Raw genomic sequence first — 24,004 nt, forward strand, 5'->3', positions numbered from 1 at the left:
ATATGCTTGTATAAATTGTTAAGGTGGAAAGCATCGATCTAATTACACATCCCCCTTTGGGCAATCACATATTTATTCTTCAATAACATTTAGTGGAAAACCCACTATCCTGAACCAATAACTTCTCCCTTCCAAGAGATAAAAAAGGTTATGGGCAATGTTGTTAGTAGTCAGGGACTCTAATTAAGATTGCCTTCTGTTTCTTTTATTTCAATACACACAAAAAAGAATATTGCAGCAAATTATTCTCTCTTCAAAACTAAATGGAACACTTAATATTGTTTTCAAGAATTACTGAGGCCATTCAATACACAAGTGTCTGCACTAACACCAAAGAGCTGACCCAGCTAATTTACCATTTATATCTCAACAAGACAGGAAAAAATAATACAAATGTACACACACTCCTATGTGTGTATATATATGTACATACAAACATATGTTGCAGAAGCCCAAAACAAAACCTCTGAAGAATCAAACTGTTTTACTAAAGCTTTTTATTTCTGACATGGTGATACACTTTAGAGATACAATTTGGTAAATATCAGAAGCATCTGGCTAAACAGATGTTTCAATGCCATCATTTGTAATCTCCAGATCAAAGTAACTGTCTTGAGATTTCTATTAACTATTTATTATTATTAATAATAATGTCTTTAAATTTTTTATCTTTTATTTATCTTCTATATTTTAAGATATGAAAGAGTGATTATTTTAAAAAGAAGTGCATATAAGCCACTGTGAACAGAAGGGAAAACATTATTCTCATCTCTAGGGGTCCAGAAATTAAATTGCTGTCTTTACCTCTGCAACAGTTTTTATTCTATTCTACAAAACTTATATAAATCCTCAATATTTTGATTCAGAAAAAAAATCCCAAAATGGAACACAATACTTTGAAAGAAAAACTACCGCAGATATAACTGAGTCTGCTTCCTCACAAAAGGATACCACAACATTCTGTGATGGGTTTGCTTTGCACTGTAAAGTTGGTTTGCTATTACTTGCTAAAAATTGATCACCGTAATTCAAGTTGACCAAATGTTATTGTGTAAATTAGAGCTTGTTCTCGCAGCTACATAATTTTAAAGAAACTCTGGGCTGTTTGATGAACTTGGCTCAGGATCAAATAAAAACGGAGAACAAAACTAAAACTCCGGGCTTCAAAAATTCCTTAAGAATCTGATTTGATTCTTAATCTGCATTTTGGGCATGTAGAACTGTTGACCTAGAAGTGGTCAAGATTTTTAGAAGTGTCTTTTCCAAAATTTCTATCCTTTATTAATTTTGATTCTAAGAAGTATTTCATAAAAATAAAATAGTTACAATCTAAATGAATGTCTAGGTAGGATAAAATGAGATTTTAACTGAACATGTGACATACAAATATACTGCATGTATCTATGATAATATGCTAGATGGAGGTTTCCCCAGAAAAATAAGACATTAATTCCATGACATTGTTAACCAGCAGCAAGGATTCTTCTTCATTCTTCCCTGCTTTATGGAAAACACTGACCAGTATCTACATGAAAAAAAAAGGGCTGGGTAAGCAGTAGGTGTCATGTTGTAATGTCCTAAATCTTTCATGGTCAAGCACATAATCTCTGTAATTGGACACTACAATGACAGAGGCTCTTTCTTCTCCTATTTACTTCTTTTCTTTTAAATCTCAAGGTTAAGTACTTGAGATATCTTTAAGGGAGGGGAGAGAGGAGAATACTATTTTTGTTAAAAATTTACAATATCTTAAACTATTGGGGAAGGAAAGTTAGAATATAGTTTTGAACACTTCCAAGAGATCTTCTAGCAGACAAAATCCCATCTGTCTCTTGTACAAAGCAAGACCAAAAGGACTTTCTTGGACAGTTTTCAGAACTCATGAAGTTCTCACATACAGAGGTGTCAAACTACATGCCCCGAGCAGAAGCATGCTTAGCTGAAACAACTTTGTAATAAATGATTTATGAACACGTTGAAAACTCATTTAATTAATCAGTGTTTTAACACTCACCTAATGCAATAATGGTAATGAAAATTATGAACTTTTAATTATAGATTATATAAACCAACAAGACTAAATTAGCTACCAGTCCAGTGGTACCCACCTTTAGTGGGAAAACAGCACAAAACCTCAGCCTTAAGACTTAATATGTGTAAGAAGGAGCAGCATCTTATACCGCAGGGCATATCTATATAGTGAATAAAGATCCATGTGGATAAAGCACAGTGGCCCCACTTTCCATGCTTCAGGGGGCATCAGCTTGAAGCTATATGATTCTATTATTACAGTGTCAGACAGAGAATGTATTGGTGCAGGATTGGGCCAGATCTAAAGCAACTGTAGAATTTTCTGACAAGAGCCACTTCATGCCCTGACAATGCAGAACAATCATCGACCATTTTGTACCCTCTCAAGCAAACATCACTCTGGACTGCGCAAAAAAATATCAAAAAACCAACACTGAAATACTTGACTGATTAGTGACTATTTTTACTCAAAACCCTAGACTAATTAAAACTGTTTTAGAGATTTTCTTTACAAAGTAGCAAGTAAATTACAAGTATCTTCATAAATAAGAAATATCAGATTGTGTCCCTGTTTTCCACTGACACTGCTGTGTTATTTTAATAATGTCAACTGAAAATATACAGGGAAGACATATTAGGAAGTTATTAATGACATTTTGGCAAGGACTAAATAAATAATCATTTTCCCTATTAAATTTGTATTACTTAAGAAATTGAAGTGATTAACTTGGCAAATAACTCAGTAGAAAAAAATCTCTCCTAGCTGCTTCAGAGACATGCTACTTCGGAAGTCGGAGCATTTAACTTCACGTTTTTACCTATCTGGAAAGAAGGGCCGCCCTAATGACTTCCAGCAATCAGTGCTTGTCTAATTCAGATATTCCAAGTCCTCAGTTCCCTGAAGTCTTGTTAAAGTAGCTGAACAAATGATAAATCTCCTTTAAGAACTTTCTTCATTTGCTATCTCCACCAGTCTGCCCAAACTGACTGATTATCTCTTATCTGTTTGTTTTTCTGTTTCCTTGGTATTAGCTGGTCAAAGCTGTGTTTTAAAGGATCATGTGAATTTGTTGTTCTGGTTGATTTTGAACAAACATAGTAAGAACAGTTCTGGCAGGAGGACATTTCAAATCTCTTGAATATAGTACATACCAGTTCCTTTGCTAATATATGGAGGCTTGAAGAATTTCACAACGCCATACAAATTCACTACAGTTCCATCTTTAAGATGATTCAGGGGAGTATACACATATTTTGGAGCAACAGACTGAAAAGGCATGGTATAATGAGGGAACAGAAGAAAAAATTATTCAAATATTCACACAGAATTTTGTCTTTTAACATCATTCATCCTCAGACATATTTATTTCATCTTAAAAAAGAAATAAAGATTATCTATTTCTTTGTATCTTATTCACTTGAGACTCAGAAAGCACACAAGACTTTTAATTTCTTTCTGTGATTGCACCTTTCTTACAATAAGCCAATCAGTTAATTGAAGTAAGTTTCAACACAGGTGAGTAAAAGTCATTACAATAAAGAACAATGAAAGACAATTTTTTACTGATTCATTTTTACATGTGCATCCAGAGGACTTTTTAAAGCACATACAGAAATAGCTTTGTATTTCTGCTTGGCAGTGTCACTGCAGAGAATCCTTGTCTTGGGCTGGTGGGAGGGGGTTACCTCTCACAGCCACTGTGCACATCTCCTGATTAAAATACCACAGCTACTGTAGGATTAAAGAAATTAAGGACTATTCTCCTCTCACCTTAAGGATGCTGATTAGACTCTTTTAAAGAATAAGAGTTCTCTCAAACTGATTGATAACTTAGGTTTTCAAGTACTATACTGAAAAAATGAAACTGTAAATAAAAATTGAAAACAGACTTTATCACCATTGGTACTGAATCTTTAACATCATGATAAAGAACACTAAAATTTCATACACCAGTTCCTCTGCCTTTAAAATACTATGTCTTATAGAATGTTAAGTCAGACACATTAGAGTTTGTTCCAAACAGAAATCAAAACAAATGTTAAGACTAGTATTGGAAGTCTGACTTTAAAACAAAGGAAGTTTTCATATTTCCTTTTTTCTTTTTACAACACAAGCATACAATCTTATTTAGACCAACAGTTACCTTTCTGGTTCAAATTTCCTAAACCAACATGAAATCCATTTGGAGATAAAGATGGGAACTATACTACAAGTATAGAAAATGTACTACTTCTTTCATATTTTATTTTGTGTTCCAGGTATATTATTTGCAAAAGTAAAAGCTAAATGACTGCTGGGATAAGCGTGTGGAAATAAATTAAACAGGAACAAAAATGAATTCCACACCTTCTTATTAACATGCAGTTAATCCCATGTGATTTAAAAATATCCCAAATACAAACTCACCACAGATGCAGTTTCTGAAGCAGCAGTTGTTCCTGGTTTAGTATAAACCTGTAGAGAAAAAATAACAAACTTTCTGATTACAAAATTGAAGGTACTGAAAATATAGTAACATTTGATAACTTTAAAGCAAATACCACACTATGGAGAAATGCAAACCAGCACACAGACATTTTTGCCGTGTCTGAATCTAGTAAAATTTTAGCAATAGAAGAAAAGTATTTACTTTTTATTTACTTACTTCTTTACAGAAGAAAGCGGTATTTACTGCACTTACACTCACACAAAAGGTTCTTCAAAAAAATACACACATTTTCTAAAGTCAGTTGAATATGTTAGGTCACATTAATAAAGTAGCATTTGAAAGTTGAAGGCCACAAATTTAAAACTGCACTTGCTTAACACAGACCTTAAATGGACTTAAGGTTTTGTACATAAAGGTGTATATACATGTCAGCAGATCTATTCTCAGTGACTTATTACTTTCCTTTGGTTACTATCACACCAGAATAGGATAAATTTTATTTAAAGGTATTTCCTAAGTTTTTTGAGACTTATTTATAAGCCAGACTTACCTTCAGTGTAACGTCTTTTAAAGAACTAATCGTGGAGATTTGATGTCTCCCCAGTCCCCATGAGGAACACAGGGCTCAGCTGCCATCCCCACGCCACAGCCCAGCCTGGCTGCCGGACACGGAGCCCCATGCCACAGCTGTGCCCTGCCTCAGCACTGCCCACTCCTGCCAGGGATCTAGTCTTGCTCTCCACCTCAGCTGCACTCCTGAAGCTAATATTTACTCTTAAACAGCTGAGTGAAAAGTTATGACTGGGGAAGTGAAGCACACACAAAGTCTGCTCGTTTGTATTGTAATGTTAAGCATCCAATATGCGCGTCACCAAACAAAGCGCCACAAGCTCCATTCTGTGGTCAGTGATGAGATAAACAGTTCAGCATAACCAGGTATTCAGGGAGCTGCACAGTGTCTTTGGGATTAGACTGTATGTCATGAGGTCTTGCCAATACTCAGTTGAAGGCCTGGAGTAGTTTCTAAAATATAGACAATTTTAGCTTACACACACCTATTCAGACTCGGGGTGGTTTTGCTATCCATGATCTTCAATGAATATTATTTCTACCTATATATCATCATCATCATCAACAGACACTGAATGTCATGAAACAGTCAGCACTATCATTTTAAATAATTTTGTTTCTCACTGAGCTGTGTGGCAGGTTTTAGTTATCTACAGAGGTCAGACAAAAGTGCCTTTCTGAAATAAAAAAAAAAAAAAGTTCTTTTTTTTTTTCTTAAATTTAAGATTTAATTAGACAAGAACTATACAGATAAAGCTAAACAGAACTGATGTGAGAATAGTACAGAAGAGCAAATATTTTACTCAGGATAAAAGGGTACAATTCTCTGTATAAAATTTAGATTATAGCAATTCATGTATTTGAAAGGCAACAACTAAAGATTTGAGTTAAAACAGTACAAACTCATACACCAGAGAAAACTAAAAATTTTAGACCTGAAATCGCACTTGCACCCTCTACCTTGTTTGCATTATTGAAATGTGTTATGCACAACAGTAGTTTAAAAAGCTCTAGCAATCTATCCAAAGTCAACCATCGCCAAATTCTTGCACTCAACAAGTAGAAATCTACCTGGAAAATAATTTGGTTGGGGCTATTATAAAAATACATGTGCGCACACACACACACAGGTCTTGTTTCCTGATGAACATAGTAAATAATCTGTACTGTTTCAGTTTCACATAGATTTTACTGTTTTTTTTCCTATTATAAAGCAAAATGTACACATTTTGGAAATTAAAAAGAAAAAAAAAAGGAAAAAAAAAAATTTGGGCAACCACGTACATAAACAGTTGATCCAGCTTCTTCAGACACTTCCAGGTGACAATCATGTCTAGCATCCTCTCTCTCTGTAGGCAATTTTATCACCTTGAATCCTGCAACTATGAAGGTTTCCTATGGGGACACAGCAATAACACAAAATTTTAGAGATTCTAACATATGCTTTATTTTAAGACTATAAAATGTGAAATTTCACCCTAAGGTCTCAAGACATCGAAGAAACAAAAATCCTGAACAAATTATAAAAACTGTCTTTAAAGTTTCCCAATTTAGTTCTTCTCCCCATGGAATTTATATTTACAACAAATATCAGAAAGCTTTCCTTTTTAATTTTGCTAAAATTTTCACACTCCTGGTGCTACTGTAATGCAGTGTTATTTTTGACAAAGCCTACGGAGGAAAATTCACACTGAATAAAGCAAAAGAATAATTCTTCTTTGAACACAGTAACACTGACTGCTTTCTGGTTAGCTTAACTAAGGTAGAAAAGAAATCATATGTCAGACCAGCAGCAATAAAACATTTTTTCTTGGAGCTTCTTTCCCATTGAATTACAGCTGTACTTTTAAGAAACTATCCTATAAACTCTGTTTTGGCTGGACCAACAGCTTCCTTAAGGGTTAAATAGGTAGGTCAATCAACAGATTAGTTTCTGTTAGCAAAAGAGACCTTAAAAGCCTCTCTGGCATCACTCCTGAGATTCAGGCACAGACAGCAATTGTAACTCTATTTTAACTTTGGTACAAAGTTCCTCAGACACCACGAAATGAACAAGAAAAAGAAGATTTAAAGGGTACATGATTCAAGTCCCATCAGCGGCTCATGTTTTTAGCAGCAACGTCACCAAATCAGAAAGAAAAAAAAAAGTGAAAATTAAAAAGGAGGAGAAGATAGCTAATACATTAAAAATCTTTAGGTAATCAGAGGTGATTAAAAAAGCTATCTGATACAATGTAAAGCTCCTTTATAGTCCCTTTCTATCAGAACTGCTTAGCAGGGCTGTGCCAGTGTGCTCCATTCCAATAAACATGTTAGACTTGGAACTCTCTTTCTATTCAAGCTTCCAAAAGCACTTCCATAAATTTTTACTGAATAACTTTTCCTCGTGTATTTATTTGATTACAAAAAATAAGAGTTTTCTGATTGAAGTTGACAGTTTTAGCAAATATTGCACTATGACAGTGCTTTTTTGCTATTTCAGCAATCTGACAATGCTACGCTAAATGACTTAAGATCCAAAACCTTAATGTTTTGTGCAAGAAAAAGAAAGGCTTCTAGATTAAGTGACAGTGATATATGTAGTCATTAAAACATTAGGGAAAAATTTTCTGCAGAAAACAAATTTAATCAGTTTAATTCACAATGAAACTACTTAGGGCATGGTGATTTTTAGGTAGTGTCACAATGTACACTTTGACTGAAAAGTAATATATAAACCTAGAAGTAAGCCATACTTACAAACCTAAGTTAAAACATGTGAAAACAATTAGAACACTCAGTATTCTCTGCACCTCTAACACCCTGTCCTACTAACATACATGAAAGTTGTTTCATTCTTTCCAGACACAGAAACACACAAATATAAACTTCAGGAAACTCCAAGAATTTTGCTGAAATCAGGTGTTAGTATGTGTCTTTCCTTTCACTGTTAGGTGATGCTACCCAGAATGTTCCTTCAACAGTAAAATTACCCTTTATCTAAAAAGCTATGCTTTGCTTATACATTATTTCCATTTCATCATTTTATTAGAATGTAGACTGCACAAGATTCTAGCATATGGCTGCTAAGACAGGACTGGAGATCTGCACAGGCAGCTTCTCTTGTCTTGCTCTCCTGTGTCTTAACAAGCTGATAAGTGAAAAATTTTTGGAGTAGTATTAGGTCACTAGTGATTACTCTCATGCAATATATATGCCATACATAGCACCACATTAAAAAAAAAAAAAACCAAAACAAACCTCCTCTCACACTGTGAAAGGACTGTGCAATTTCCATGAGAAAAAGACAGCATTAACCTCAAAATCTAGTTCTACAGGCAGAAAGAACAGATATAGTCTCTGATTTTTTACAAATTCACAGTCAACTTTGACAGGCTGTGACTTGCAGTTTCTAAACATGCTAAAAAATTGTCCTGGTATTTGCATGCTGCTTTGAAATGTAATGCTATATTAGTTTTCAAAATAGATTAGTTTCCATTTCATCTTCAGCGAAGAAGATCTTGTAATTGCCTTGGGAATCAAAGTTATTTACTTAAATTGGTGGATTTTGATGTCAACAGAAGTATATTGCATAAATAAATTATGAGATTCAAACAACATTTTTAAATGGTAAAAAGAAATTTCCCTCATTCACAAAGTGTGAAATACAGTATTTTTCCTGATGGTTAATCTCTTACAGCTCGAGAAGACTCTCAGGATACAACACGGTCACTCACATTTTTTGAAATTGCCAGCTCCTCTCCATGGCTACTTTAGCTAAAGTTCTCACAGAATTGAACTTTAAGAAGATATGATATGGAAATTTAAAAATACTAAAATCTGAAATAGTATGCAGCAAATAAACACTACCTTCTGGACCTTACTGAGTAATTATTTAATGGCTAAAAATTGGGGCTTTTTTTTCAAACTCTGCTAGCTTCAGAAATCATTGTTTCCTCATATGTATAGTCTTCCAAAATTAAAATCTCATTTGAGACATGAGGGAAGTACCATGACGGTTCAGTTCACTGGGGAAGAACAAACAGAGGTTCTAGCACACCTTGGCTGTCTAAGGGTTGTTTCCTGTGGTTTGTAGTTTCCTATCCAGCTCTTTAGTAATGATCTTTTTATCTTCTAACTGCTGCTCAGTACCTTGTTCAACATTTGTATTTTTATCAGGAGAAAATTAATTTTTTCACAGAATTTAAAAAGATTCTGCACCGTACACATTTAGCGAATTAGTTCAGGAACCTTCCACCCTGGCTTCCCCATCAAAGTTGAAAATTACATGGAATTGAGAAATCTGTACAAAGACTATCACTTGCCCAGAGAAGTTGTGGATGCCACATCACTGGAAGTGTTCAAAGGTTGGATAGGGCTTTAGAGCAATATAATGAGGTGAAATATGTCCCTGCCCATATGTCCCTCCCTATGGTGGGAGGGTTGTAACTGGCTGATCTTTAAAGGCACCTTCCAGCCCAAACTATTCTACGATTTAGTGTGAATTCATATCACAAATGAAAAAGCACTAACACGAGCTCACAATGTATCATGTACTAATTTTAATTTCCTATTTGGCGAATATTGCAATGTCAATAAACGGATAGGCAGTCTTATAAAAAGACTGTACTTCTTTTTATCTTGCTTTCCTTCTTTACTGGTAACACATTGTCTCACAAACTCACAGGCTGACTTGTCTAAGTCTTTTACCTGGAGCTAAGCAAAACAAACTTCTCCCTCTGACAAAGCAAGACATCAGCACCAGTCAGTAAAAAAACCCTGTATGCAGAGTTTCGATTTTTAAAAAAAATCTTTTAGTGTAACTGTCTTTTAAGTGAATTGAATTATAAAATACCTTATCAAATGGCAAAACATTCAAAATATGAATATAAATGTGTGACTTCTCTATTATCCATATCCATGATCCTTTGCTTGCTAGTTAAACAGCACTGATAAAAAGAATTGCTTTATTTCAATATTAGTGTGAGAAAGAATTTACATATGCAAAAACTATAGATTTGAAGGGACTGAACAGACTATTTCCAATTTTAGGGATAGGTAGACCAAGACAAGAAAAGAAGTCAACATACATCTGTGAAAAACAATTCCTAAACCAAGAATTTATATGCAAATATGTTTTGGTGGTTTTTTTACCCCATGGTGAATAATTTTTGCACAATCCTCTGCCATTTTTCCGTATATTAAAACATTGATGCTGTTGATCTGGGAACGCAAGTTATCCGAATCTGGAGAAAAAAAGCAAAAGTGATTCCAATGACTATATCTTCTCCAAAACAAAACAGCAGTGGATAGAGATTTACAAAACAAGTTGATCTACAGTCTAACATTTTTCAATTTATGTACAAACAGGAAATGCGCTAACCACAGGTATATTGCTCAGTATACTCTTCACAAGAGGATTAAAATGAGCCTGTTGTACACCAGTGTACAATTAAACAGAAATGAAAAAGATTTCCACTTGGATAATTCAATGTATAGTGTTAGACTAACAGTCACATTAACATAGATCCTATTATATTATCTATCAGAAACTGAAGATATTCTAGTCATAGAAATATTAATTAATAGCCTTCCAGGAAGACTGAAGCAGAAATCATGTTGTCATTTTTAGAGTTTTCTACTTTTTACCGTTTCAATGATTTCAATGTGCAAACTTATGTTTCTATGGAGAATGTGCATGAACTCTCCTCTCCTGAACAGTCACTGAAATCAGCAAGACTCAGGGAGGTTAAGCATCCCTTTGAGAAAGCTGGAGCCAGCACGGAGATTGACTGAGGTCCCAACAAATCCATTCACCTCTGCTAACACCAGGCAGGAGCTGCACACCCAGGCTCGCTGCTCAGGCACAGAGTCAGGAGCCTCAGAGGGAGCACATGCGATTCTCTAGCCACTGTAAGGAATAAGCTGAGAATGAAATGGAAGGAAATGGAAAGTTCCTTGAATCCAAAAGACCCATGACAAATTACCTCCTCCACCTTCCTGACTGGAGAGGATGATAAACTTAAGACTTAAAAGGAACAGATTAATTTTTCATATAATTTCATATCATGATGAACAACTCGAGTCTTTCAGAGTGCTAATCCAGCTACTGGCATTGCAATACTTGAGTAGTCAGGTGTAATTTCCTTTTCTTAAATGCTTAAATTAAAACAGAATGAAACACAAATATTTTGCTGCTATTCAAAACACTGACCTATACTAAAGGTGCTCTTACATAGTATATGCTACATGTACTATGTGGTAACTGTTATGTGTGCAATTTTCTTGGTCGTTCTTATGATAAGCAGCTTGAAAACACACTATTAAAGCTATAGATATAGCTAATACATTACCAGGACAGTGTTTTAAAAACTGCAACAAGAAGTCTACTGAGATATAAAGATTGTATTGTTTCCATTAACTTACCTGGCATAAGTTTAAGATAAACTTTTTAAGGAAATGAACAGTGTTAGAGAGTATTTTAAATCTAACATTCTACTGAACATTATACAAGAGCAAGAACTACTGATGTAGTACCATAAATTTAAAACATATACTTAAATGTAGTACCTTGAACAACAATCTTGAAAAAGTCTCTTCCATCTCTGAGTTTTGTTAATGGGTAGGAAAGGGTAACCATTCCCTACAAAGCAAAAAATAAAATAAAGTGTTGTGAACTAAGACTGTATGCCTCTAAGTTACCGAAATACTGATAACAGCTGAAACACCTGTGAGATAAAAAAGGCAAAATTTATGAAACAAGCATAAATTGCCATTTACATTCTTAAGAAAGAAAGAAAAAACAATTGCTATGGACAGCAATAAAAAGCAACATTCTTGAGAAGAAACAAATGAAGTATTACATGCCAATACCATTTAGATGCCACTGACTAGATGATAAACTTAAACAATAAAACAGTAGCCATGGCACTATACATGTAACTTTTATTAGTTACAAAAATAGTAAAAAAGACTAGAGTTTTAGCACAAAAGCTGAAAGGCATCAGAAGAGGTAGTGACCAAAATCTTAAAAGATACAGCAAAAATTTTCTCCAAAAATACTGGCAAAGGATTACAACATAAATATCAGAAAAAAATCTCAGTCAAGATATAATAGATGCATATAAAGGTAAAAAATCTTCTGTGAAAAAGAATACAGCTGTGAGAAGAGTATTACAAAGTTTTGAAACTGTTGTGTCCTAATTGGCAATAATACAAATGCTCTAAAAGAACCTAAGATTTAACAATTAATTCAAAATACTCTTTTTTCATTGTAATGCTGGAGTCACAATGAAGCAAAAATCAGCAACTTCAGTGATTTTAACATCTCTATGGAATCATCACATCTAGTTAGAAAGCTGGTATCATCAACAGTACCAAAAATGTCAGTCAAGTGTACTCTTTCACAGTATGGCAGATAAAGCACTGAAACCTTCTCAATGATAAAACCACAAAAATTGGTTCAATAAAGAAAAATAAAATTATTGAAAATAGACTCTGTAATATGCTTAAAAAACTACACAAACAGCACAAAATAGACTAAAAGAGAGCATGTAAAAAGAGAGCATGGTAATATGTCTATAAATGCAACATTAAGAGGACAGTCAGGTAAATCACAGTGATTTTACAGCACACATATTCAGTGGGAAGCTTGACTTAAATGCTAGCAAATGCTTCTCATACCAAATCAGAATGAAATATGCAGCAGGGAATTGTTACTCCAGAGGCTTTACAGAGTAAAATTTGTCCTACAATGTGCTAACTGAGGAATAATCGAAATCAAATTCAACAAGATTTTACTATCTGTTTTATCAAGAAATATCACCACTCCATAAAACCTCACCATTATTTACAAAGGCTGATCTCCAAAATAATTTGATAATTTAATCTCCCTAACAAAACTCATTAGTCTTCTCTGTGAAAAGCAGGAATTCACCTGTTAAAACCAGAAAGGTTTCTCACATGTTTTCAAAATTACATCTTTGTTTAAAATGTCACTATATATATACACACATATACACATATATAATTGTTCTTGCTGAGATTGTCTTGAATTGTACTCACGCAGGTAAATAAAAGACTACAGAATTTTTTTTTGTAATAAAGTCTTTGCAATGAAACAGTTACCTCAGGAACACTCAACATTTACATAAATATTTTTTTCTTAGTAAGAAATTTCACTCTGCGCCAGCACACTATTTAAAAGTGAAACTCATTAATATGATAGTGGCTGCTTTCTGACCATCTTTATTTTTTATTTTTCCTTTTACATCCCAGTATCTTCCAAAGAGTTTTCAAATTTTCAAATCCTGGGATCACATTCTTTGTTCTGGCCTCTCCACTTTCCTTTGTATCTCAAACACCTACACTATAGTGGGTGTTAGTATAGTTCTCTTCCCCAGCTACTACCCATTTCCTCATAATGCCCCACTGCCTTCTCCACATGCCTGCAACTCTTAAGCCTCAAACTTTAAAAGAACCTACCTTAGTAAAACTTGTTCAAATTGGCTCTTCCCTCACAAATCCTGCACTGCTTATTGAGCTCAGAAGCAAACTTTTTCCAAAAGGGTTTTTCCAAAACCCTCAACATTCCATATGCCACTAGACACACTCTCAAACCCACCATGTACAATTCTTCTGCTGCATGTGTCTCCTTCCTCCCTCAGTTTGGCTCTGTAGCTCATTTGGCAGCTGATTTTAAGGTTTGGTTCAGATTTGCCACAACAAAATGCAGAGAATTATTAACTAATAGGAGAAAGCATCATGTTTAGTTAACAGACATGATGACTGAGGAGGTACAAACATTACTTGTGCCATTTTTCCACAGAATTGAAATCTGCAGTTTTCAAAGAGGTGCCCCGAAGATAAAAACACAGAAGAATGAAAGGACTGAGACACACAAGTCAGACAGAAGCATCCCAAATGCTTTTTGTTGCTTTTCCCAGAACACATTTCATAAAAATCCTCTTCTGCCCTTCCCTCCTTGTCAAAGCAGGACCTGATCCCTATTTTGGCAGGTCTAGAGTGACAGTGTGCCACCGCTAAGATAACCTAACATCACTGCATTCTAAGGTTCACTTCAAGCTCAGCCTGCAGAACAGGATTTTCCTCCACATTTAATGGTACATTAGCACCAGCTTTATCAGCTCTCCAGTTGTGCTGTTTATGCCAAGCTGTTTTAGTCACCTACTAATCCATGTCAGCAGCAGCATGAAGTTCTCTTAACATAAGGCAGAAGTCTGAGAAAGACATTCTACACACTTTCCCTTTCAGAATCAGCTATACCACTGACTATATGCTTTAAATCATAGTCTGGTAGTAATTGCTCTGCTTTCCTAATGGAAACATGTATCTTGGCAGAAACATTTATATGCATTAAATGCATTTATAATGCATTTTTGTCTCCTTCACCACTTTCTTCTGAAAAAGAATCCCTGTTCTTCCATGTCAGGGCTGCTTGCAGACACAACCCTTCAAAGCAGGGAAGTCTATGTATCATGCAGGTGAACAGGGGCAGGAAACTACCCCCTGAGGAATAAACCCTGTTTGCTAGCAGCAGTGGCTATTGACGTTTCCATTTGCTCCTTTACAGGACCTGAGGGAGGCTGAATCATTCTCAATCAAATCACCTCCTACACCACTCAACTGCTGCCTGCTTTCAAGCAAGGCAGTTCTGCTCCTTCACTGTACCGAAGTGCACCACTCCTGGCATCAATCTGACACCACAATGATCCAGTGCAGAGTGACAGCGGCAGAAAATTATCCTCTCTCCAGCAATATGGATGGTCTTCTGCCAGTTTCCTTCTCATAAATGGACTCAATCACAGGGTCATATAAGCACTAGATTTGGAACTGAGAATATACAGCTGTGGTCACAAAAATGTTTCTGTCAGATACAGAAAAACATTAGATCAGTTCAGCTCATATTTTTAAAATGTTTGTGCCATTTTTTGAAGGATTCAAGACAACTTAGGTTTTCTACAGAACCAGATTTCCTTAATTTTTCCCCCTTTTTTTTAATTAACAGACTGAAAGAAAACCTTGGTTAATGCTGATTTCCTGATACATAAGCATCAGGCATGCCTAAAATGATTCTCAGAGCCACAGACAAAAAAAAGTTAAACAGATAGAAAAAGAACACACTCGAGAACTGACACTGCATTTTACAGAGAATACTTGTTTTAGGCATGAAAAAGGTTATTTCTGCATTTTACTAGTATAGCAGGATTGTACTTCCAATCCAAAATACATCTGGGATTACTGTCAAATATAAGTGTACACCTGGTAATGATAAAAAAGACAAATTTACTAATTGTGTCTTGATGCTGGTAGTTGTTACAAACACTTTTCATAACACTGGATATTGCATAATTTCATATAAAAGGAGAACTACTTTAGAAGTTTTTTTAGTTACTCTGAAATCTGATCTTTAACAGGACTGGGGTGCTTATTACTATTTCTTTTAAACAAAATACTACTTAACCTCCCCCAATCCCTCAATTTTCAGCAAAACATTCTGCATATTAATGTGTTTTTAAATTGGGCCACAGCTTATAAACTCTGAAAAGAGAAACTCCTACAAAATTTCAGTTGATAACATAAGAGAAAGGGACAGGACTGTGAATCAATGGAGGTAACAGCAACATGCAGTGAAGTTCAAGAAATTTCAGTTGATAACATAAGAGAAAGGGACAGGACTGTGAATCAATGGAGGTAATAGCAACATGCAATGAAGTTCAAGATCTTAATTTTTCACTGCTTAAAGATATGCAACAGATGAACACAGGCACACAGCTGCAGAAAGTCACCAAGTGAGATGGAATACGAAAGCACCTTGCTAATGTAACAGGAGCTACTTCAAAGCAAGGCAACATTTTTTTACTGGTTAGTTTACCTGAATGTATTTGTTGGTAGGATCACATCCTTCTTGCACATGTTTGAAGTCCTCCTTCTGCAAATGGCTTGGTAGTGGAGCCTCAGATTGTCCTTCAATGATCTTCAGCAACTGAACAGGCATAGCTGCTTTATCTAAACCAAAATAATGAAAAGAGTCCTGAAGCTCCTCATTTTGTTCAAATTAAGAGTTCCTAGAAGTTACACCTTACTCAGAACGGGAATATTTACCTATTTCATAACAAGACAGTTTAATTTTGTAAAACTAAGAATTTTCAGAGGGATTAGCCTCATCTTTTAGTACCATATACAGCAAGAAGAAAGTAACACTTCCTTGGCAATAGACAACCATCCAAATTACTTGATTTTTCAAACATTCCAAAACAACATAAATGGCAATAAAATATTACTTTACATATAAATAAATAGAAATACATATAAGTGCAAAGGATAATGTAAACAGTGTTAATATTTTATGTACAGATATAATATTTTATGTACAGAAATATAGATAAAAACCATGCAAAGACTTTGAATGACTCCTGCCCCAGCACAAGGTCATGGACAAACAGCCCATATTCAGTTTTTTTCCTATAAGAAAATCTGACTGCAAGAAATTAAAACATTTTTCATTTTAACTTAAAATGAACAACAGATGCTTATGTACAGATTGAAAAATTTTCATCAATGAATCAAGTAAAGAAAAAATAATAAAGAAAATCAGATGGGTATCTACAGATGCTAAGCACGGAAGGCACTCGGAAGAAGGTAAGAAACGTATGACTGTGTCATCTATAATCTGCCCACACTGTAAGAAAAGTCAATGAAATAAATTACTAGTGACAGTCACAATGCTGAGAATAGGGAAGAGTAGTCTATTGCAGTGAAGTTACACATAAGAGAAATAGAAAAAAGTGATCTAGCAATAAGTAGCTATTGCTGCATTTTCTCATTACATTGCCATCTCATTTCTTCTGGGGGTATCTTTGTCTTTGCAGTATAGTTTTTATTTCAAGTGGGTATCTAAAAAAAGCTGCAACATTATCAATCTTCTGTTTGCAGTAAGTTTCAATAAACTAAGGAAAAAACTTTTTCTGTTTTCTGAAAATCCAGATGGCAGTATTATAGCCACAGCCCTAATCTCAAACAGTTTTAACAATTTTTATATGATAGTAAAGAACAGGAAAGAAAGTACTTCCTATAGTTTTGAATGGATACAAAAACTTGGTGATCTACTCAGTAAAAGCTTTAACTACATTTCAGTTACAGTTCAAAAGAACTTTTGCAGTGCTATGCAGACTGAATTCCTACAAAATATTCAGTTATAATTAAATGGAATTGAAAAACCATTGCAAAATCGAAAGACCAGTGAATCGTAAGTTACAGACACAAGTCAACACATACAGAGAGCAAAATTATACACATTCTTTTATACACATTCTTTTAAAAAGTACCTTATTCTTCCAAAAAATCAAAAATCTACCTTATTGTTACTTCAGTATCCAAAGATATCAGACTTCACTAATAACTCAGGACTCTTTCTCCTTCCCCATTTACAGCAAACTCCCCAGTGCTGTTATTCTTGTCTAACAGATATAAGCAAAAAGTCACTCTATCAATAAAATACTTTGGTTTGAGGATGTCTCAGCTGCAATGGCACATATAGAGTGACTAGCTTTTTTTTTTCCTACTTTCCAATTTACATGAGGAGGAAGGAGGCAGAAATGAAGCATTATGAACTGACCACAATCCCCATTCTCTGTCCCCTGCACTGCTTCAGGTAGAAATTGGTAAAGAAATTGGAGTGGAACTAAGCCCAGAAAATGGGAGAGATGGGGGAAAGGTCTTTAGATTTGTTCTTATTTGTCAGGACCCTACCTTAGTTTGATGACCAGCGAGTTAAATTACTTTGTTTGAGTCTCTTTTGTCCATGTAAATGGTGAGGGTAGTATTTTCTCCCCCCTGTCCTCCTGAGGGAAATGACGAGAGCAGCTTTGGCAGGCACCTGGCCTCCAGCCAGGGTCAACCTATGACAGCACAGAGCTGGGAGGTACAGAACCAGACAGGTTTCAATTTCTGCTTGAACTGAAGCAGAAGTAAAAGCCTGCTACAAAGGTGCAGATGCTTTTCCTGCTTTGACCAGTGAGGCATCAGAAGTTAGAACTACTGTAAGATGTTACTAAATGAGACTAAAAATGATGCCTTTATCTGTATGTTTTCAAACAAACACCACGACAGCATTGTCATCAGCTTACTAGGATTTCAAGTCTCTAGTGAAAAGAGCAATTGGAAGATTATTCAGCTTTTCAGTTCAAAGTATCTACTTCCCACTTTATTCTAGCAGACTGAGAAGCTGATGTAGTCCACCTAGAAAGAGTAAACTTCAAAGTTAATCAGCAATATTGATCTTCACCCAGCAACCGTATAACGAGCCAGGGAGATATACAACATAACAGATTAACCATTTTTTCATCCTGTTTCTCTCTGTTACACTACTTGAGCAATTAAAAATAGATTTTTGGTTTTTTTTTGTTTTCCTCATGAAGATGCCTTAACAACACACAGCATTGTAAATAACATTCCAGTAGAAAACAATGGGATGTTTTTACAGATCTTAAACTCCTATATATATAAAACTAAGGTCAGGTGTTCTAACTGCTAATCTCTGAAGCTTTCAGGTTCTTGTTCCCAGCAATTAAAAACCAAAGATATGAGTATCCAGTTGTAAGAGTTATAAAAGTAAATTTTCCAAAACAAACTGATTTGACAACAAAGAGCATTGGCTTTCAAAATCCACATGAAGATATTGTCGGTGCCGTCCTTGGTGTTCCCAACTCTCCTGGAGAGAAACTTAAGTGCAAGTAAGTCTGTCAAATACCTCTGCTGCTCTCAAAAGCCTGACTAATGCTGACAGGAATAATTCCAACTTGAGCCTAAGAAGCTTGCAAATGGTGTGAACAGAGCCCAACATAAGGAAAGATATTGAAAAAAATCCCCAAACAAAACCAACAGAGACTGCAAGAATAGCAGTCAGCAGCATGGGACACTCCTTGAAGAGGAGTGAGACACAACACCTACACAGAGCAGAAAGCAGAGGACTGTGAACTACAAATACCTTTTGCCTTCTAGTAATAAAAGTGACAAAAATTCAGAGAGTGAGCAAACAAAGAGCTTCACAACTTTAACAAAGAATTATATGAAAGGATGTAGACTGTTTCAAGTAGACTATATACTATATATAGGATGTAACCCACAATTTAACAGCCCAGAGAGAACGTGATATGCACCACTCAAACGAAACAGAACACTGATGATGGCTATAGCATCAGCTCTCATGTGTTGCTCTGCCCTCTCCTTGACATTCGGCCTACTAACTAGGAAATTTAGTTGTTTCTCTACTACCAAGAAATACTTCAGTCATACACAAAAATTACATGAAGAGAATAATGTCATTTTGGGAAACAGAGGAGAATAAAACACGTGACTATGTGGATTTCTGAAGGAAACCTCACCAAAGTCTCATGAAGAATGAAGGAATAGCCAAGAGCATCAGCATCTTATGATGTGGTCATTCACAGTGGTAGATAGCCCCTGTAAACACAAATACTAGTCAATGCAATCTTCAGCTAATTATCCAAAGTTAAAGTTATTATGAAATAAGTCATGCTTCATTAGAAAAGCACACAACTGTGTGGACCAGCCATACATTCCCACTATATTTTATGCAATACTTTGTCATAAAAATGAACATTTGTGCCTTGAATAGAATAGGCAGTACAGAACTATCACAAAACCAACCTGCCATCACAAGACAAAGCTTTTCTCATACAGCAGTCTTAATGAAATCAAGAAGACAATCAGTGAACAGTGTGTAGTCCGTCTATAATTTTTTCAGAAGTCTGATTTTGTAATATATTAGTTGCTTGAGAATTTTCAAGAGGTGAGAACGTCATGTCAGATTAAGTAAAACAGAAGGAGAAATAAAGTCAGCAGCATGACACATTCCCTTAGCTGCAAGGCTTCAGCTTGCTCTAGCTGAAGAGCACTTCTCTTTTACGGGAAGTATGTCCTTGGCTGTTTGTACTCATAAGAATAAGGTGATACTTAAGTTTCCTTAGAATACAACCAGGTTTCTTAAGCAAACAAAATTTCCTTTATTTCAGATTAAAATTCACTTATCTGGCATTGTACAAAAGAGACTACAATCAAACATTACCTGTGGAAAAGGGATTCTTACACAGCCATTATTATCTCAACAGTACTTCAGCTCTAAAAGCAGCGGCCTCAGGAGGAGAGCGCTACTCGGCAGACCCCACACTTCACACGACGCGAACTAATCGCTTCAGAAAGTCAATCCACCGGCTACAAAAAGCCGAGACCTTTAGAACCAAGACCATCAACACAATTATCAACAGTGTTTACTCAGTGCCCGGAAAGAAACTTCCAAAGCCGTGGAGCACTGTGTCCCGGAGCAGAGCCTGCGTGTAGGGCAGCCGCGGGCCGGAGGGAAGTAAAGCCGGACCCACAGACCCGCCGATCCCCGTGTGCCACCAACCCCGTTTATCTTTATCCTTATCTCTATCCCTGTCCCTACCCCTGTTCTTATCCCCGTCCCTGTCCCGCCTCGCTGCCGCCTGCGCAACTTCCGCCCTCCCGCGCGCCGACCGCGCATTGCGCATGCCCGGGCGGCGGGCGCACGCGCAGCGGCGGCGCCGGGCACGCCCCGTCCTGCAGGGACCGGGAGCGGATTGGGGTGGGATGGGAGCAGGGACGGGCTTGGGCGCACTGATGCTCCTCTGTTTTCTCTTCTGGTTCTGTTTTTCCATGTCTGCAAAAATCTGTTTAGCAATTTAAATTACGGTGAAGTGAAATCGTGGAAAGCGTATGCATTATAGGTGAATTAAAATCATTTGGGAACATTAGTTTGCACTGCAGATTAATTTAAATGGTTACTTGATCTTCTGCTCTTCTCTCCTTTTTAGCTGTTTTTTTTTTCTAGTTACTTTTTTAAAATTTGCTATTAGATTCTTTCTATGAAGTAATCTTGAGCCTAGAAGAATTGGAGGCTCTTATGTCCTCTGCTTTATATAATCAAAAGAGAAAAAAATAAGCAGAACTTTGATAAAAGAATATCCCAGTTTTATATGACAACTAAACAATTGGGTCGGACAGAAATCTAGCATGAAGTTTGCTTTTTTTCTTTAATTTGTAATACTGTTTTTGAACGGTAGTCCCATTCCTCTCCAGGAGGATGGCGCGGGGCAGGGACAGGGGTGGGGCGGGAGAGGGAACGGCGGAGACGGAAAGCGCGGGCTGTCCGGGGCCGGGCTGTCCCCGTGTCCCCGGGCCGCTGCAACCCCTCTTGCAGGAGCCGTGCCGTCCCAGCCCCCCGGCTGTTCCCCATTCTCCGCTCCAGCTGCGGGAGCCCTGGGGAAGCGCCCGCTCCCAGCCCCGGGAACGCGAGCTTCAGTGCCGGCAGCGGCCGGGCCCGGGAGGGCCAGCCCCTGAGACGTGCATGCCACGGCCGTGCTCAGGCCAACTTAAAAGCTGTCACCTGCAGAAAGTTAAAAATTACGGGGGGAAAGAACGCCAGCTGCTTGCTGGCGTCTGTTGTTCAAACGGCTTTGGAAACCAGTATTCATCTTTGACAGCGACACGGGCTCCCTGAGGCTCGCCGGTGTTGGGATGCTGCAAGCCGACACATGCCAAGATGCCACTGACACACGCAAAGATCCCATTTGCGGTGCTTGCCAATTCAAAATTACAGCAGTCGTGGCTCAGCATTGCAACAGTGGCGCTTCTTCCTTTAGAGACTTCAGCTTTCTGTCTCCAGTACCTCAGAGATACGTCTGCTGCCAGTCTGTGCTCTCTCTCTTTTGTTCCCCATCTCTGCAGTTCTGAATATCTGGGACAGCTTTCTTTTTCTTGTTTCTCATCACTTAGTGATTTTTAAAAAGTCCCACTGGAAACAATTTTCTCCTTTTCTCTACCTTCAAATCATTTCCTTCACAATCCTCCTCCTGTTTTGGAACTCTGTTAGTTACGTCTCTGGAGTGTTTTATAGTTACACTTAGAATTCAAATCCAATTCAAAAAGTGGAACTTGGATCCATCCATGTTCAGGAAGCCTCTGGAGGGACATCTATGCTTTGTACTCATTTTCACCGTTGACAAGCTTTTCTGGAGCAGGCTTCTTTTCTTTGATCATCACAGTTCTCAATAAATTTTAATCCTGTACCTTCCATTGGGTATTGATGTACCATGCTTGATTATGAACAAAAATATTATTAAGACCTTGTTATACAGGCATGATAAAAGTAGCCCACAGCGAGAGCTAAGTCAGAGCTGGGAATTTAAGCACAGCTGGTTGCATGGAGAACTAATGATCTCCTGTTTGAAGAGCCAGCTATGGCAGGTAGACTGAGAAGATTAGTGTGACTTGCCCACATCCTTTGTTTCCATCAAAAGATTTTGAGAAATCAAACTTATCTTTATGCTATTAAGTTCTGTCAAGCAAGCATTTCTGGTGGAATATTGTCTGTCTTCTTTTATGACCTCTATTTTTAAATCTACATTTTGAAAACAATAAGAAAAATTCATCAGAAAAAAAAAAAAAAGTTGATCAAGTGATAAAGGATACATTCAGGAATTAAACATTTTTAGAGCCTTGTGTCATTCAGTAAAAAAATGGATAATTTGAAAGAATATGGTGAGGAAATTGTGCTTTAACCCACACTAATGCATTTCTCTTTTCTGTTAGGTTTCTTTTTCTCATGTCTGTAAAAGATCTCTTTAGCAATTAAAATTACAGTGAAGTGGAATCATGGAAAGTTTATACATTGTAGGTGAATTAAATTAAAATCATTTGGAAACATCAAGTTGCACTCCAGAGTAATTTAAATGGTTTCTTGGTCTTCTGGTCTTCTCTCCTCTTTTGCTACTTCTATTTCCAGTTACTTTTTCTAAATTTGCTATTATATTCATTCTATAAGAAATCTTAAACCTATTTTATATCCTGTATATAATCAGAAGAGAAAAACTGAGAAAAAGCTGTATATAAGCAAAATTTTTAGTTTGATAAAATAATACCCTAGTTTTATGAGTCAACAAAACAATTGGGTTTGCCAAAAATTTAGCCTGAAGTCTGTTTTTCTTTAATTTTAACCTTGCTTTTTGTGATAGTTACCTTCCTCTTTTTCAGTTACTTGTTTTTAATTCAAGAAATTTAATGAGAAGTTAGATGCATTACATCAGAAAGTGATTTTTAATGTTCCAGTAAGTGCCTGTATTCTCATACTACTTGCAGTAATCTTGAAATGTGCTGCATTATATCATAATAGAAAATAGTACCTCTGCAGAGGAAAAAACCCAAAACAATAATTCTGATCTTAATGTTGGTTTGCTTTGTGGCCTTTAATAAACCGCTTATGCTACAGAATGAAAGTCTGTAAATAAATGAGAGGGTAGCGTTACTTCTTGAACCTGTGTTTTGGCATGGGGTACACATGGAAGGTACACATGGAAGTTACACATCCTCTTAACCAACTTAGGAATCCTTGGAAATCCCCAAATGCAACTGAAATTCTGATCTCACTGAAAATAACAAAAAACTTTCCATTCATTTGAGGGAGACCAAGAGGTCCCCCTGTGCATCAAAATTGTATGTAACATAAGACATTGGATCAAAGTTTTCAAGAATAGGAGCCTTTCACATTAAATCAATACCTAGTCACAGGCACTTCTGAAGACTGTTCTCTTAATAAGGCAAGAACTAGATAAGGGTTTTGGAAACTAGCCTTGAGCTCATGGTTTAAAAAAAAAAAACAAACAAAACAAAACCCAAAAAAACAAAACAAAAAAAAAAAAACCCCAAAAAAAAAAAAAAAAAAAAAAAAACCCAAAAAATTGGGCAAGTTTTTCTATGATGTCTTTCCAAACACACATTGCAATGTCAGTCAGGTCCTTAAGCAATATTGAAAATTCTATCTCTTCAATCTTATTTTCCTTGGATATCTTAGTAAACTGTAGCAAAAGAATTGTCCTATAGTAATATAGGCTATTTTCATTAGCAGCAGCCTTGGTATAATGTTTTCCAAGTTCAGC

The 24,004-nt window shown here is 36.2% G+C and overlaps 1 protein-coding gene across 5 annotated transcripts in view; it reads right to left on the reverse strand.

The window, feature by feature from the left end:
* The window catches only part of POT1 (protection of telomeres 1), a 64,988-nt gene extending 44,417 nt beyond the window's left edge, over positions 1-20,571 (reverse strand). For 3 of the 5 annotated variants that reach the window (XM_041471561.1, XM_041471562.1, XM_041471559.1), the window contains exons 1-8: positions 20,119-20,483; positions 19,415-19,493; positions 15,904-16,037; positions 11,580-11,652; positions 10,164-10,255; positions 6,315-6,425; positions 4,439-4,486; positions 3,184-3,298 (exon numbers count right to left, since the gene is read on the reverse strand). In XM_041471561.1, coding sequence (XP_041327495.1) covers positions 3,184-3,298; positions 4,439-4,486; positions 6,315-6,425; positions 10,164-10,255; positions 11,580-11,652; positions 15,904-16,026 — 562 coding nt within the window. In that variant the 5' untranslated portion in view covers positions 16,027-16,037; positions 19,415-19,493; positions 20,119-20,483. The other 2 variants (XM_041471560.1, XM_041471563.1) reach the window with 2 other exon arrangements.
* Positions 20,572-24,004: the final 3,433 nt, after the last annotated feature.

The sequence above is a fragment of the Pyrgilauda ruficollis genome, unplaced genomic scaffold, assembly GCF_017590135.1.
Source record: "Pyrgilauda ruficollis isolate IOZ18807 unplaced genomic scaffold, ASM1759013v1 scaffold27, whole genome shotgun sequence".
Lineage (NCBI taxonomy): Eukaryota > Metazoa > Chordata > Aves > Passeriformes > Passeridae > Pyrgilauda > Pyrgilauda ruficollis.